The sequence below is a fragment of the Staurois parvus genome, unplaced genomic scaffold (genome assembly GCF_062004578.1).
Source record: "Staurois parvus isolate SC_StPar_1 unplaced genomic scaffold, SC_StPar_1.0 ptg000672l, whole genome shotgun sequence".
Taxonomy (NCBI): domain Eukaryota; kingdom Metazoa; phylum Chordata; class Amphibia; order Anura; family Ranidae; genus Staurois; species Staurois parvus.
The window spans coordinates 1,338,868-1,356,422 of record NW_028318468.1 but is presented as its reverse complement, the minus strand read 5'-3'; the positions used below and the strand labels follow the sequence as shown (position 1 = coordinate 1,356,422).

Genomic DNA, 17,555 nt, shown 5'->3' with positions numbered 1-17,555 from the left:
GATACACAGAGATGAAACAAATCCTCCTACCTAAGGTTTACTTCATTATCTGCAGTCTTCTTTCTTTTACATCCCTTCAAATGGGCTGATATTGGGTAAAATCCTTCTGCATTTGTCAGTATCAGAGGAGGGGGCAGAGAGCTGCAGTTAGAGCTCGGTGAGAGGTGATTAGAGGAAAGACGGAGCTATGTTCTGTATTGACAAACTGCTGAGCACATCACCTAGGCACAACTAGGTTTACTGTATAATATTGTCAACAAATATTAAAATGTATATTTTTGGCACTGTATTATTGCCCGAAAACTGGCATTTATTGGAATTGATGAGCTATATATATGTGCTGATCATGCTTGTTAAAAGAGTCCTTTTTGCTTTGTCAGGAACTTCCAGGCAGCTGCTTGAATGCCCCATGTGCTCTCTTGTTTGTGCTAATTTCCAAATCCTACAAGAACACGTAAATCTGCATTTGGAAGAAACCCTCTATGACAAAGGTTTGTGATGTTTACTATGTTGACTTTTTTTATACATGGAGATTTTTGTATGGGAGAGACAGCAAAGAGCTGTTTGGTGTCTTACCTACATAAAAAGGCAGGACATACAGGATGTGAAAACCAAATGGAAATTCATACCGATAGTAAAATTGTTCCTTTTTTGCATCATTAGTGTGATCCTACATCTTGAGTTTTTTTTTATTTTTGGGGGGGACTGGCAAATTCCCTCCATCCCCTATCTCCTCCTTCTAACTAACTGCCAATCTTCCTTTCCTCTAGCTCCATAATCTCCTTTCTCCCAGCCAGGAATCTCTATAATTTGTAAGTCAAGTCTGTCACAGAAGTCTCTTAAATCCTCCGGGAATCTCAAATAAGCTGTAACTCCAGTCTTCCATCCTATTAGACACTCCGGAATACCCCATCTCTAGTGCACATTTTGTTTTTTCATTTGCTCTAACAGGGGTTTCAAAGATCTTCTCCATAATGTTTCTGATGTTAAATCTGCAAAAATCTGTATATCCATTTCTCCATATTTAATAATTGATCTTCCCTTAATCGTTCTCCATATCTCTTCTTTATCTCCCAGATTCTGGAATTGGACAATTATATCTCTCGGTTTCTCTTTTCCACTTCCTTGTTGAATCTTTCCAATTCTAAAAACCCCTTCCAGGTTAGCCAATTCTGTTTCTGGTCTATCCATTATGGCATTTAAAATTTTACAGACAAGGCCTCATATTTCCTCTCCCTTTTACAAGCTCTGGAACTCCTGTTACCCTAAGATTTTTCCTCCTCTCCCTGTTCTCTTGTACCTCCATCTTGTAAAGCAATTTTGTTTGCTCTTTCCTAATACCTATTGTCCTTTTTTCTAAACCGGAGATAAATTGGTCATGATTTTTAATTCTTTCCTCCGTCTCCTCCATCCTCAATACCATATGCCCCAAGTCACTCCGTATAGCTGTCATATCTTGTTTTATTGTTTTTTCTAAATTTTTAAACATATCTGCCATCTTTCTTATTTGGTATTTGTAGTTCGCTTTCCAGTTCTCTCCTTTCCAAATTTTCTGTTCCTTGTTGACTATTATATTTCGTTCCCAGGGAAAGTCTAGGGCTAGCATCCAAGCTCATTTCCAGTTCACTTTTTTCACCAATACCTTGAGATCTTTCTGGAGTCACATTTCCTTGGGACGTATACTTTTTTATCGTACCAGTTTGAGACCCCTTTAGCCCACTACTTTTTACATTTTTATTCTTCATCTCGTTCTGTGCGTCTTATTTTCTTAAATACAGGAACCACATTGAATTAAAGAGTGCAAGCCAGGGACCCAGATTTATTAACCACTTTTTCACAATATTCTCCTTCTTCTTCTGGGGCTGCTAATTCCTCCTTGTCCCCTTCAATCCTCCCCAGGGAATCCCCCCTCACATATCTTCTTTTCCCCTTAAACCAACATTCATTGTTTTAAGCAATATTGGCCAACTAAAGCTGCTCACACTCACCCTCTGCTTGCTTTTTCTTCTCTTGAGACAGCTCCAGACAACCAGCATCAAGCCAAAGACTTCAGTTGCTCTCTTCAGGGGGATTCCTCTGGGTCTTTTCTTCTTTCAGTCCCACTCCTCTTTATGTATACATCATTCCCAGGGGAGCAGGCTGTCCATTAGGGATATTGCTCATGTGCTGGGGGGGGTAGTGAGCCAGCGTCTTCCCTCTCACCTCGGACGCCGGCCGGCTTTTCCCCTACCCAGTACTCCTCCACGGCTGACCACGTGGTCACACCGCGTCTCCTTTCCAGCAGCCCCTCGAGAGCCTCCAACAAGCTCCGATGTCACCGTCCGCCCTCTCCACTACTCTCAGGACCGCCGACTCCGCTCCGGGCCCTGCCGCTCTCAGGTAGGTCCCCGGTTTACACCCCTTCAGGCATCTGGGGCAATGTGGAGGTCTCGGAGAGCACCCGCTCCGTGCTCTCCTACGACGCCATAGTTAGGCTCCGTCCCCATCTGTAGTTTCATTTTTACTTGAGTGAGATATATTTTTTTTTTTTTTTTAATACTAGTAATGGCGGCAATCAGTGACTTATTGTGGGACTGCGGCGGGCATTCTAAAACTGGGGGGGAACTGGCTTGGTGTCATTGACATCCCCAGTGACACCAATACTGTAATCAGTACTAATAAAAAGCACTGACTGTCACGATCACACGATTGCCACCCTCAACATGCGACAATATCACGACCGCGACCACCAATACGTCACGATCGCAGCGTCAGACCCCAGACCTTCTCACCAAACTCGTGACCGAAGGACTGGCCGATCCAGACCGAGATGTGACGTGCATAACAATGCCACACTCAGCTGCGCTCTGCACAACGATTGTCCAGCTAATGGAACGCAATCGACGCACCGGCAGCCTGAATGCGCTTGTTACTGGGTCTGGTTAATTACCCAACTAACCCTTCACTGCCACCACCCCTTTTTGTACAGAGAAAGGGGAAACTCTCTTTATCCAATATACACTGTAATGGTTGAAAAGTCACCTGTCCAATACGGTCACCGCAGGCCGATTGGGCAGAGGATTAAACAAACACAGTAGCGTCTCTCAAAAGACAGGAATTCGTAAATTGCAATTAGGTGCTTTAGAAACAGTTTGACTCTTTTAGTAATAAATCTTTCTTTCTGAAAGTGTTAAACAGGTGCAATAAAATATTTACAGAAAAAGATATATATATATATGCATAGAAAAACAGCACAGCAAAGAGATAACGGAGAAGTTAAAGGGTTAAGTTACTTGTCATTTAAGCCTTTGATGTAAGCAGATCCAAGTTGCAGAGCGAAAGGGTCTTTGATCTCCCTATGTTACGATGGAAAGATAGGAGATGTCTTCAACTTCCCCTTCTAGGCCTGCTAGTCTGTGTTTTAAAGTCCCCCAGCAAGGGGGTGGCTCTGAGTAACTGGCCAATCTCTGTTTAGCGAGGAATTGGCAGGCGGAGCCCAAAATCAGAACAAGCATCTTTCATAAGTCTAAGGATCATTTAGAGATGAATTATGAAATTGTATGTTACACGGTGTACGAGTTCTATGTTTTGGCTTCCCTGAGCGTGCGAAACTAGTGGAGTGACCTACTAAACGATTCGCCGGCTCACCGACCATCCGATGATAGGTCTGGTTTTTATGTATATCGCTCATATCCCAAGATACATAGGGGAAAACTGGATCTTTTAAAAATGTTATCTGGTTTGTGCTTCTGGGGAATGCCTTGAACTCTTGAGAAGGCTCTGTTATCTTTCCCCGAGGTGTAAAGTTACACAGGTTCTTTGGACAGAGAGTCTCTGAGAGGCTCTGTCTCTGTGGGGGGGCTTTGTAGCTCTGGGCCCCCTGCTGCTCTACCTGCCAGTGACTTTTAACACATACACATCTGTCACTGTGCCTCTCACCGAGGGAGGGGGAAGGAGGATAAAGGATTACTTTTAATAAAAAGGGGGACTCTGCATCCATCTCTGATGAGCAAGTTTGCTACACTGACAATGTACTAATGGCACTGGGCAGGAAGGGGTTAACATCTGGAGCGATTAAAGGGTTAACTGTGTGCTGTTTAAGTAAGTGGGCTGTGTTTGTGTGCTTCACTGTAAGCACACTGCTTTGTATGGCTCTGCTATGCAGAGCCATACAAAGCAATATGCAGGAGCTGATGGTAGAGATCTGTGTTGTTTACATACAGGTCTCTCCCCTGTCGGAGATACTCGGTGATGACTGCCTGAAGTCTGAAACCCATGGACATTACCAAAGACTGAGTTTCCTCCTTTCTGATGCTTTGCCAGGCTCTAACTGCAGCTGTCTTCAGCTGTTCTTTGTTTGTGGGTCTTTCTGCCTTTTCGTTTTTTCCTTCAGCAGGTGAATGCATGCTCAATTGGGTTGTGATCAGGTGAATGACTTGGTCATTGCAGAATATGACGCTGTGTGCTTTGGATCATGAGCTGTTCCAAGCCTTCTCCACTCTTTTTTTTTTTTTTTTTTTTTTTCTTCCCGTCATTCTGGTACAAATTAATCTTAGTCTTATCCATCCAAAGAATGCTTTTCCAGAACTGGTCTGGCTTTTTTAGATGTTTTTTGGCAAAGTCTAATCTGGCTTTTCTATTCTTCAGGCTTATGAATGGTTTGCACCTTGTGGTGAACCCTCTGGATTTGCTCTCGTGAAGTCTTCTCTTGATTGTAGACTTTGACAATGATACGCCCACCTCCTGGAGAGTGTCTTTCACTTGTCTGGATGTTGTGAATGGGTTTTTCTGATGGGAGAGATCTGTGTATCATGTATGTTGTCATTACATATGACATATGATATTGTTGTTATTGTTACATTGTGTTATCAAGGAAGGAAACTATATTATTGATGTTTTATATGTTTTGCCCTGTTATAATATAAATACGGAGCCTAGTAGTTGCCAGTAACTGACATCACTTCCTGTGAGATGGAGGTGAATCAATTAAGCTTAATTATCAGTCTGGTGATCGAATTAGTGTCTCTTGATATAAGCGTTAAGCCGCACCGCACCGTCACCCCTATGAGTAAGTCAGGATATGACAATGCGTCAGGGCGTGACGGTGCGGCAGACCGGAAGTAACGTAAATCCGTAACCAGAAGTGACGGCGTTCTGTCTGACAGTTCCGGAGGTGGTGAGAGCACCATGCAGCATCTGCTTGTCACTAAGACCTATCATTTGGGCTTGGTGATGTTTTTAATTTTGTAAGTGCATTACTAGGAGCAAATAAAGCCATTTATCTTGGGTAATATACTATTGGAGCGGATATTTTTCTTCTCTTTTCATGATATGGTGGAGTTTTTGAATTATCCTGGCAACCAATCATTGCATGTGTGATAATTGTGCGCACAGATATGGACAATGACAACCATAATTTGGATCATACTCTGCAAATGTCATTCTCACTCCAAATCAATCTTCCCCCCCCCCCCCTTCCTTTTTTTTTTTTTTTTGAATGGCATGTGGTGTGTGTGTATGCTGGGGTCACAGGGGCATCGGGCACAGCTGGATACACTTCACGGTTGTAAACCCAATTAGCTGGTTCCATGATGTCTGTCAGACCCTTGACTTGGCCTGGTCGTAAAGCTATAAATCTGTCACTGGAAATGAAAGCATTCCAGAGTGGCAGTAAAACATACATCCCACTTGAAACCACTTTTTCATACAATTTCATAAATCCCGGCAGGAACAAGGTACAATAAAACAAAGCATATATTCAGATAGGTCAGTTTAATGCGAGTCACCTGATACCTTGCACCCCTAGATAACGTCAACCAGAGAGTAGAAAGCTATATCTTGTTATCCGTCATAGCCGGATATGTCATATCTGGTGTCTGGACGTTCAGAATATCATTCTGCATATTAACCTGCCAGTGGCTAGGCTGCTGCATGCACCTATGGAAGGTTATTAACCATGGTATAAACTTGGGAGGGATGTGGGTCACAGTCTGAGTCCCCACCTAAACACCCCTCCCCAAATGAGGCGATCGGTTCTCTGCTTTAAGGAGACACCCTGCTGGGTTCCCAGGCTGTCATGCCTGGAGAGAAAGATGAAGAGATTCTCCCTTTTAACATCAGGAACCAACTTTGGGTGAAAATGTACCCTTTTGTTCACGATGCTTAAACCAGGACTTCTGCAAGTATCATACCTTCTTAAACTTCTTTCTGTTATCTCTCTCTCTCTCTCTCTTTTTATATATATATATATATATATATATATATATATATCTTTTCTGTAAATATTTTTATTGCACCACTTTGACCTTTTTAGTAATAAATCCTATTTTCAGAAAAGTGTTGAACTGTTTCTAAAGCCCTTTAATGCAAACTAACTAAACTGTCTCTGAAGAGCACTACTGTGTGTTTTAAAACCTCTGGATACATCTGTCTGCGGTGACAGTGTGTATACAGACGCTTATTCAAACATCATAGTGTTACTGCTAAGATTTGTGTGTTTCCTGCTTCTCTGTAAAAAGGTGGTGGTGGCAGTGTGAAGGGTTAATTGCGTAATTAACCTGACCCAGTAACAATCGCTTTCAGGCTGTTGGCACATAGATTGTGGCCCAGTGAGCTGGAAAATCTTTGTGCAGGGTGCAGCTGAGAGTGGCATTGTTACGCAAGTGGCAGCGCGGTGTTAGATTGGCTAGTCCTTTGGTCACAAGTTGATGAGAAGGACTGGGGTCTGACGCCACGCCCGTCAGAGTGGGCTATTCTTGGAGGAACCTCCTGATCTAATTAATGGATATCCTCTTGATTATGCTTTAACAAAGGCAATATCTGAAATAATGGTGAAGACAAAGAATAATGCATAATATATGAGTGATAATTGATGTTTGATGATAGCATTATGAAGTGTATGCGCCGCTTGTATTCTCTAAAATAGGGGTGATACTTATCATTTTTTGGATTTTTGAAATAGGGTATAGTGGCAGCAATATATATATTTTTATTTAGAGGCTAAAAATCTTTTTTGCATCAGGCGCGATATAGTGACATTTGGATAAATATTTCAAGGTGGTCATTTATAGAACATATCCATTATATAACTATAGCTTGAATATGTTTTGGTAAATACCAGAAAAAAAAAATTGTGACTGTGTCCAAATATATATGCACCTAACTGTGCATGAAATTGCGCACCTGTGCCACCCTGTAGTAGTATTTCTGCTATAGGGTGGCGTGGAACTGATTAAACCTATAAAGACTGTGCTCTCATTCAAGTAAGAAACTTTACACCTCAGCATATATTGACATGCAAGTATAATTTCTTTATATGGCGAGCTATTCCTAAGGATGAGTGGCCACACATTGCTATCTTGTTAATGATAAAATTTTGCTTACATGCATAAATGACGACTCTGCCGTGCTACTTCTGAAAAGAACAGTGTTTAAAAGCAGAGTAACATTGATTGTAATATGTTGAGGATAAAAGGGAAGTCCTGGAGATTATTTCTGGTGATATTTACAAGTTTTTAACCTATTCTTGCATCATTTGAGATGATCAAGCTATGTAGGGCTTCTTCACACATGAGTATTTTTCTGCTTGTTTTCCTATGCCTGACTACACCTTATTATGCCTAACTACGCAGAATCACGTTCTTTCTAATTGTGCATTGTCACGCTTGTATGCTTATTCGCTCTCCGTCCTACGCTCGAAGTACATGATCTCTTTTTGAGCATAGTCGGGCTTTTTTGATCCCACAGACTTTAGTGGGAATGCCTATAAATGCGCATTTTAACGTATGGTTTTATGCCTGAAAAATTCTTATAGAATTGCTGTCCTCCCCTTGCCCAGCCCAGGAAACAAAGTCCTGAGCTTAATACACAAAGGTCTGTAATACACCTGAAAAAAGTGCTTTTAAAATCACCAGGAATACACTTTTCAAATGTGAATGCAGGGTAATAAATAATAATTGGACATTAACCACCTTCCCTCCAGAAACTTTTACCCCCTTCCTGACCAGGCAATTTTTTTGCTATACAGCACTGCTCTACTTTAACTGACAAATATGCAGTCATGCAACTTTGTACTCAAATGAGAATGTTGTTTTTTTTTTTTAAACTCAAATAAAGCTTTCTTTTAGTGGTATTTGGTCACCACTGGGATTTTATTTTTTTATTACATAAAAGAAAAAAAGACTGAAAATGTATAATAAAAAAAAAAGAAAACACACAATATTTTTTACTTTCTGAAATCTAACACATCTAATGATATTGAAAATGAAATTTAGGCCAAAATGTATTCTGCTACAGTTGCAAGAAAAAGTATGTGAACCCCTTGGGATTACGTGGAGTTTTGCATGAATTGGGCATAAAATGTGCTCTGAACCTCATCTTAAGTCACAACAATAGAAGAACACAGTCTGCTGAACATAATACTACACAAACATTAGATGTTGCCATGGTTTAATTGCACATAACATGTAAACATTCACAGTGCAGGGAGGAAAAAGTATGTGAACCTTTGGACTTAATAACTGGTTGACCCTCCTTTTGGCAGCAATAACCTCAACCAAACGTTTCCTGTAGTTGCAGATCAGACCTGTACAACAATCTGGAGTTATTTTGGACCACTCCTCTTCACAAAACTGTTTCAGTGTAGCAATATTCTTGGGATATCTGGTGTAAATCGCTCTCTTAATGTCATGCCACAGCATTTCAATCAAGTTGAGGTTAGGACTCTGACTGGGCCACTCCACAAGGCGTATTCTGTGCTGTTGCAGCCATTGTTTTGTTGAATTACTTGTATGCTTTGGGTCATTGTCCTGTTGCATCACCCATCCTCTGCGGAGCTTCAGTTGGCGGACAGATGGTCGTACGTTTTCCTGCAAAATGTCTTGATAAACTCTGGAATTCATTTTCCCATCAATGACAACAATCTGTCCAGGCCCTGAGGCAGCAAAGCAGCCCCAAACCATGATGCTCCCTCCGCCATGTTTTACAGTGGGGATGAGGTTTTGATGTTGGTGTGCTGTGCCTTTTTTTTCTCCACACATAGTGTTGTGTGTTCTTCCCAGACAACTCAATCTTTGTTTCATCTGTCCACAGTATATTTTGCCAGTAGTGCTGTGGAACATCCAGGTGCTCTTTTGCGAACTTCAAACGTGCTGCAATATTCTTTTTGGACAGCAATGGCTTCCTCCGTGGTGTCCTCCCATGTACTCCATTCTTGTTTAATGTTTTCCTTATTGTAGATGTGTCAACAAAAATGTTAGCATGTGCCAGAGATTTCTGTAGGTCTTTAGCTGACACTCTGGGATTCTTCTTTACCTCATGAAGCATTCTGCGCTGTGCTCTTGCAGTCATTTTTACAGGACGACCACGCCTAGGGAGAGTAGCAACAGTGCTAAACTTTCTCCATTTGTAGACAGTCTGTCTTACCGCGGACACATGAACATCAAGGCTTTTGGAGATACTTTTGTAACCTTTTCCAGCTTCATGCAAGTCAACAATTCTTGATCATAGGTCTTCTGAGAGCTCTTTTCTGCGAGGCATGGTTCACATCAGACAGTGCTTCTTGAAGCCAGTAAACCCAAAACAGGTGTGTGTTTTTTAAGGGCATAACAGCTGTCGGCAACACATCCAATATCATCACACTGATTGGAGTCAAGGTTGGCTCACTCCTGGCTCCAATTAGCTCTGGGAGAAGTCATTAAGCTAGGGCCTCACATACTTTTTCCTCCCTGCACTGTGAATGTTTACATGTTATGTGCAATTAAACCATGGCAACATCTAATGTTTGTGTAGTATTATGTTCAGCAGACTGTGTTCTTCTATTGTGACTTAGATGAGGTTCAGAGCACATTTTATGCCCAATTCATGCAAAACTCCACGTAATCCCAATGGGTTTACATACTTTTTCTTGCAACTGTACATTTTTGGTAAAAAAAAAATCCCAATAATCATATATCCGTTGGTTTGCGTGAAATCTAGAACTTCTACAAATGATTGAATATATATAGTGATGAAATGAATATATATAGTGATTTTTATTTACTTATTTTTTTTTTTATATTTGTAGTGGTGGTGATCAGGGACTTATAGAGGGACTGTGATAGTGCAGCAGGCAATCTTGACACTAACTGCCACTGACATTTCCAGTGACACTAATACTGTGATCAGTGCTAATAATATACACTGACACTGTACCAATGATGCTGGCTAGGAAGGGGTTAAATTTGTGCCTAACAGTGCTTGGTGTGTACCTTGTGCTGCTTTTGAATGAATCCTCCTGCTGGGCTATAGTATTCTGTAATCTAGTGGTGGCTGTCAGAATACCTGACCAGTGACAGCATCTGGTTTGATGTAGCTACTGTTCAGCCAACAATTTTCCACCTAGTTCCTTTCATTTTTCTATTAAAGGATGTCAAAATTCATAGTGTTTTTCCTTTAGTAGTAGTCTTCCAGATTTTGGGAGTGGTACTATATTTATATTCTGCATTATTGCATGCGCTGTGTGTATCAAGTTTGTGTAGCAGAAAGCACTGCAAATTTTATCTTTTGTAATCTTGTGTCAAGTTACATAAGATTCTACTTTTTCTAGTTGCTTTATTATTTGTTTTTCTTAGCTTCTCCTAACAAAGTTTCCAGAGATTTAATGATGGCCAGACAGCTACAGGATGAAGAAGACAGAAAAAGAAGAGCAGACGAGTCTGAGAAAGAGAAGGTGGAATTTAAGAAATTACAGGTAGTAACTTTTTTTCTTTTTCAAAAATGATCTTTAGGCTAGGTTCACACTATTGCGGGCTGCATTTAGGCGGGCACTGCAGACTTTGGAGCATTTTAAAAATGGATCGGGCAGGAAGTCCTTTTTGAATATTGTGTATATACAGTGCTCTGAACACCTGTGCCAAAGATAAGATCTTGTCGACCTCACAGTTTACTGATGATATTGGATGGGAGTAAACGTATAAAAGTAATTATTACACATTTTAGTTGAGGATGACCAAACCTAAAATGTTTTTAAAGGTAGAAACGGAGCTGGGGCTGGAACCATGTGATGCCTGCAAATATTTAGTGTTCGTGTTGTTCTTAGCCTAGGTTCACACCTATGCATTTTCCGCTGAGTTTTGCAGAAACGCACAGCAGTCCATTTAATGTGATCTCCTATGGGACAGGTTCACATCTCTGTGTTTTCATTCGGTGCGTATTTTGGTACGGGTCAGGGGCTTTTTTTAAATGGAAAACATTGCGTTTTTTGGTTCTATAGACTTCAATGGAGACACTGCAGAAAAGCATGTAGTGCGTTTCAGATGTGTTGTTGATGCGTTTTCGTGTTTTTATTCTGCCCAGCAACAAGTTGAAAAGCCCTGTAAACCGTGTCAAAAACGCATGTGCAAAATGCACTGCAGAAATAAAACACAAACTGCATAGGTGTGAACCTAGCTTTAGTCTTGAAATGAATCCGTGTCCTTGTGAAGCCCACTTAGATCCCAAGCCTAGGATGTACAGGGGAGAAAGATTGGGCTTGACTACCCAAATGGAATAAAGCCCTACACTGAACTGTATCCCTATTACAAATCTTCTGCAGATAAGAGATAAGACACCTTTTTTTTATTTTAACTGTCTACTTGGTTTTCATGAAGTTCAACTATAACATTGATAGCTTCTACTAACTAAAGATGTGCAGTAGTTTCCCTTTATAAGCTAGTGTACTTTGTGTATTTTAACTCCCAAAGAACAAATAGAATTGCAAAATCTGCCACATACTTTCTTATAAAAACTACAACAAAGGAAAAAAATCATATTTTTTTTGTAGAGGTTTACCCTTTCGAGTATTTTTGGGATCTGATGCATTGCCTTACCTTTATTCAGAGGCAGTTTGGGCTAGACAACTCTGGTGGCTATCGACAACAATCCCTGCAGAATCTAGAAAGGGCCGTTGCCAGGGGACGCTTACAGCCTATGGAATTTCACCTACAGAAAGCTCAGATAATGGAGTCTATAGCTACTGGTGTAGACGATGGAAAAACAAGAACATCAGGTTAGAGCTTTTACTTTCATCATCTTTTTGTTATTCTAAAGTAACCAAGTATTAAACTCCACTTAGCATAAAGTGAGAGGCTGCATTTTGGTGCATAGCAGCAGCGTTCTCTCATCAGCACTACATGCAGTGAAATCTGCAATGGAATTTTTGTGGATTTGTACATTTCTTCTTTATCATGGTCCTTGTTAAAAAAATCCCCCAAAAAATCCATAATTTTACAGTGAACACCAGAATAAAGGGTGAGGGTAAATCTGTTTTAGTAACAGCTGTCTAAATGGGAAATTTCCTTTTACTTTGTGAAGATTTTATTTGGTTTCTATTGCTGTTGCTTAGTGAGGAAATGAAGGAAACAAACAGCAAAAAATAATCAAAATAATATAATTATATATAAATAAAAATAATAATCGTTCCCTACTCTATCTAAAACTGAAAGAAAAAAAATGTTCTGGCTATAGGTTCTTGAAGAAATCTTTTGAATTTATTAACCTTGTCTTAACCTGTTTACATTTGCATCCTCTCTAAATGAACATTTGGGGTACAGTGTTGGCCAGCACTACAGAGGAAAAATATTCGGGAGTATTTATTTCAGGTTATTGCAAAATGAGCAAACAGTGTAGCCAGGCAGTGGGAATAGCAAATAGAATTCTAGGATGCATCACTAGAGTGGTCACCAGCAGGAGGTAGGACGTCCTGATTCTCCTATATCTTTGGTGAGACCTCATTTAGAATAGTGTGTCCAGTTCTGGAGACCTCACTTACAAAAAGGTGTTAAGATAGAATGAGTCCAGAGACAGGTAACAAAAATGGTGAAAGATCTGGGGGATAATACATATCATGAGAGACTTCAGGAACTTAATATGTACAGTTTTTAGGAAAGAAGGGAAAAGGGGAGACATGACTGCAACCTTTAAATATACAGTCAGGTCCATAAATATTGGGACATTGACACAATTCTAACATTTTTGGCTCTATACATCACCACAATGGATTTGAAATGAAACGAACAAGATGTGCTTTAACTGCAGACTGTCAGCTTTAACTTGAGGGTATTTACATCCAAATCAGGTGAACGGTGTAGGAATTACAACAGTTTGCATATGTGCCTCCCACTTGTTAAGGGACCAAAAGTAATGGGACAATTGGCTTCTCAGCTGTTCCATGGCCAGGTGTGTGTTATTCCCTCATTATCCCAATTACAATGAGCAGATAAAAGGTCCAGAGTTCATTTCAAGTGTGCTATTTGCATTTGGAATCTGTTTCTGTCAACTCTCAAGATGAGATCCAAAGAGCTGTCACTATCAGTGAAGCAAGCCATCATTAGGCTGAAAAAACAAAACAAACCCATCAGAGAGATAGCAAAAACATAAGATCAACTTGTACCAGAGTGATGGGAAGAGAAGAGTATGGAGAAGGAAAGGAACTGCTCATGATCCTAAGCATACCACCTCATCAGTGAAGCGTGGTGGTGGTAGTGTCATGGCGTGGGCATGTATGGCTGCCCATGGAACTGGTTCTCTTGTATTTATTGATGATGTGACTGCTGACAAAAGCAGCAGGATGAATTCTGAAGTGTTTCGGGCAATATTATCTGCTCCTATTCAGCCAAATGCCTCAGAACTCATTGGATGCCGCTTCACAGTGCAGATGGACAATGACCCAGAGCATACTGCAAAAGCAACCAAAGAGTTTTTTAAGGGAAAGAAGTGGAATGTTATGCAATGGCCAAGTCAATCACCTGACCTGAATCCGATTGAGCATGCATTTCACTTGCTGAAGACAAAACTAAAGGGAAAATGCCCCAAGAACAAGCAGGAACTGAAGACAGTTGCAGTAGAGTCCTGGCAGAGCATCACCAGGTTTGAAACCTAGCGTCTGGTGATGTCTATGTGTTCCAGACTTCAGGCTGTAATTGACTGCAAAGGATTTGCAACCAAGTATTAAAAAGTGAAAGTTTGATTTATGATTATTATCCTGTCCCATTACTTTTGGTCCCTTAACAAGGGGGAGGCACATATGCAAACTGTTGTAATTCCTACACCGTTCACCTGATTTGGATGTAAATACCCTCAAATTAAAGCTGACAGTCTGCAGTTAAAGCACATCTTGTTAGTTTCATTTCGAATCCATTGTGGTGTATAGAGCCAAAAATGTTAGAATTGTGTCAATGTCCCAATATTTATGGACCTGACTGTATCAAGGTGGTGAATAAGGGTTCAAAAAGGCAGTATTTTCTATATGAAACCAAGATCAAGAACATGACCTCAAACCAACTGGAGGAAAGTTCAAAACTAATCTGAGAGTATTATTTTATTGAGTAGTTGATGCTTGGAATAGACGTCCAACAGAGGTAGTGAGTCCGTCAACAATAATTGGTTACAAACATAGATCTGTACTCAGACAAAAGAGTTAACAAAAAAAAATTAATACAAGACCTGTGTTTAAAAATAAAAAATGGGCAGACTCTATGGACCACTTGGTCTTTTTTCTGCGTCACTTTTCTATGTTTCTATGTTAACAGGTCATTTTAAAGTGCTAATTACTGAATGTAAGAGATATATGCTTTGTAATATCTTTTTTGTATTGCTTTGTGGGGTACAATTAGGATTTCCAAAACAAAAATACCAGAATGTATCAATACAGACCCTTTCCTTAGGGTCAGATCATATGATTTCAAATATTGGTTACTTTTGTGATTTAAACTTTTATTGCTTCTCCTTTTGTTTAAAAAGGGGTTCTGGAAGCTCTACGTCGATATTATAACGATGCTGCTCCTGAGGTCAATCGTGTCTGGCTGTGCTCTTCATTGGACCACTTTAGTAATGCTGCAGGAGACAAAGGATGGGGCTGTGGTTTCCGAAACTTTCAAATGCTTCTTTCTTCCTTATTGAAGAGTAACTCCTATATAAACTGTTTACAAGGTATAATACAAAGAATATACATCACATCCTTGCTATTTACTCCTACTCATTATTCAAGTCCGTCTTTTGGATTGCCTCACCAATAGTGACGAGTGTGAGGCTTTAAGTGCCATCTTCATAGCTGAAGTTGCATTTCTATAAAAGAATGCTATTCATTTTAGGGCTCCTAGTAGCTCTAGAAACTAAGTTTAGATGAGAGCAAACACCTCTTGTTTCCTGCATTAGTTACTCCATCCAAAAAATTGTAGTTATACATGGAATCTGGTGAGTCAGTCATAATGTCAATATTCTCACTGCACACGTTCCTGGATTAGGCACAGAAGTAGCAGGTGCTACAGCATCAACCAGATAGACTGGAAGCATCACAGGTCAATGTACATATTTGTCAGAACACCACAGATAAACACGAACCATCTGAAAGTTTTATTGTAGCATGATCACATCACAATGGACAGAGTGCAACATTTTGGAGCTGCGCAGGACCTCTTCATCGGTTATGTGATGACATGCCTGACAAAGGGGTCCTGCATGGCTCCGAAATGTTGCACTCTGTCTATTGTGATGTGATCATGCTGCATAAAACTTTCAGGTGGTACTTGTTCCATGGTGTGCTGGCAAAGATGTACATTGACCTGGTAAGTCAGCCATTGACCTTCCTTCTTCCTTTTTTTTTTTTTTTTTTGTCTCAGATTCTTCACCAGCAAAATCTAGCTGCCACCAACAACCAAGTTTGTGCCTCCCTAACTAAGAGTTTTGGGTTTTCCCACCCACAATTGCTTGTCCCAGCACCAGTTGTTGTGTTCTCTGTACATTTATAAATAATGTTAGTTCCAACAAGGAGATTGGGAAGAGGGAAGAAAACCTAGAACATCTGTCCATATTACATAGTTCTGCCCCATGAGGTGACCACACAGGAATTGAGGGGAAATAATGTTACACAAACCTGTCATTCCACAATAAAGCAGACCACTAAGCATCATCTCCATCTAAAATGACAACATAGCATGTAATTTAATGAAAACAAGCACCTTTCTTGTCAATTGATTTAAAGGTTCCTATGCTTCTGGCAATCATAGACATGTGGAAGAATTTAATAATAAGACCTGTAATTAGCCTCTGTCATTTTGTCTTTTGTAAAGGATTAGATGGTGTCACTAATGAGTGCCTTGAAAGTAAAATCAATCCTATTGGAATACATCCTGATAAGATTTATAAATTACAGGTTATTACCTTATTTAATAAAGTATTTTTCTTCTTTTTATCAAATGCTCTTTTATTCATTTCAGATTGCAGGTATATACCCTGTATCCCCAAGATTCAGGTTTTGATAGAGAATGCCTGGAAGGAAGGATTTGATCCACAGGGGGCCTCTCACTTCAGAGGAAAATTACAGGGTACAAAAGCATGGATTGGAGCATCTGAAATGTATTGCCTACTAACATCTCTGCATTTAAAGTACGTTTACTAGTGTATGGAAAAATTAAAGTGTGACTCCTGACAGAACTCCTTTTTTGGAATGATTTCTCTGCCCATATCTGGGCAAGTCTAAATTTTGTTTATATATACACAGGCGGTCCCCGGGTTACGAACAAGATAGGGTCTTGTAGCTTTGTTCTTAAGTAGAATTTGTATTTAAGTTGGAACAGGTACAGTTTTTTAAGTGTAGCTCCAGCCAATAAAATAATTTAATACATTTTTTTGGATCGCATAGGGAAGGGTTAATTCCCCTGTAATGTTTGTTCTACTGTCTGTGCCCCTGTTCAGAAGATTTCACCTCATTTTCTTTCCCTGTGACAATTGGATTTTGAATATTTTGGGTTGTTGTGGAAACAAAGTTTGGTGATAAACCTTCAGTGGAGATGCCTTTTCCTATGATCACTCTTACAGGAGTGAATTTCCCTTAAAACCGCTGGCAACAGAAGTGTGTACACCCCTAAGTGAAAATGTCCAAATTGGGCCTAATTAGCCATTTTCCCTCCCCGGTGTCATGTGATTTGTTAGTGTTACAAGGTCTCAGGTGTGAATGGGGAGCAGGTGTGTTAAATTTGGTGTTATTGCGCTCTCTCTCTCATACTGGTCACTGGAAGTTCAACATGGCACCTCATGGCAAAGAACTGAGGATCTGAAAAAAAGAATTGTTGCTCTAAATAAAGATGGCCTAGGCTATAAGAAGATTGCCAAGACCCTGAAACTGAGCTGCAGCACAGTGGCCAAGACCATACAGCGGTTTAACAGGACAGGTTCCACTCAGAACAGGCCTCGCCATGGTCGACCAAAGAAGTTGAGTGCATGTGCTCAGCGTCACATCCAGAGGTTGTCTTTGGGAAATAGACGTACGAGTGCTGCCAGCATTGCTGCAGAGGTTGAAGGGGTGGGGGGTCAGCCTGTCAGTACTCAGACCATATGCCGTACACTGCATCAAAATGGTCTTCATGGCGATCTTCCCAGAAGGAAGCTTCTTCTACAGATGATGAACAAGAAAGTCCGCAAACAGTTTGCTGAAGACAAGCAGACTAAGGACATGGATTACTGGAACCATGTCCTGTGGTCTAATGAGACCAAGATAAACGTATTTGGTTCAAATGGTGTCAAGCATGTCTGGTGGCAACCAGGTGAGGAGTTCAAAGACA

At 40.4% G+C, this 17,555-nt stretch overlaps 1 protein-coding gene across 3 annotated transcripts in view; it reads left to right on the top strand.

Annotated features, from left to right (window-relative positions):
- The window catches only part of ZUP1 (zinc finger containing ubiquitin peptidase 1), a 37,898-nt gene that overhangs the window by 7,691 nt on the left and 12,652 nt on the right, over positions 1 to 17,555 (top strand). For all 3 annotated transcript variants that reach the window (XM_089652156.1, XM_089652155.1, XM_089652157.1), the window contains exons 3-7: positions 381 to 491; positions 10,590 to 10,708; positions 11,836 to 12,004; positions 14,737 to 14,925; positions 16,212 to 16,380. In XM_089652156.1, coding sequence (XP_089508282.1) covers positions 381 to 491; positions 10,590 to 10,708; positions 11,836 to 12,004; positions 14,737 to 14,925; positions 16,212 to 16,380 — 757 coding nt within the window. The remainder of the gene's footprint in view (positions 1 to 380; positions 492 to 10,589; positions 10,709 to 11,835; positions 12,005 to 14,736; positions 14,926 to 16,211; positions 16,381 to 17,555) is intronic.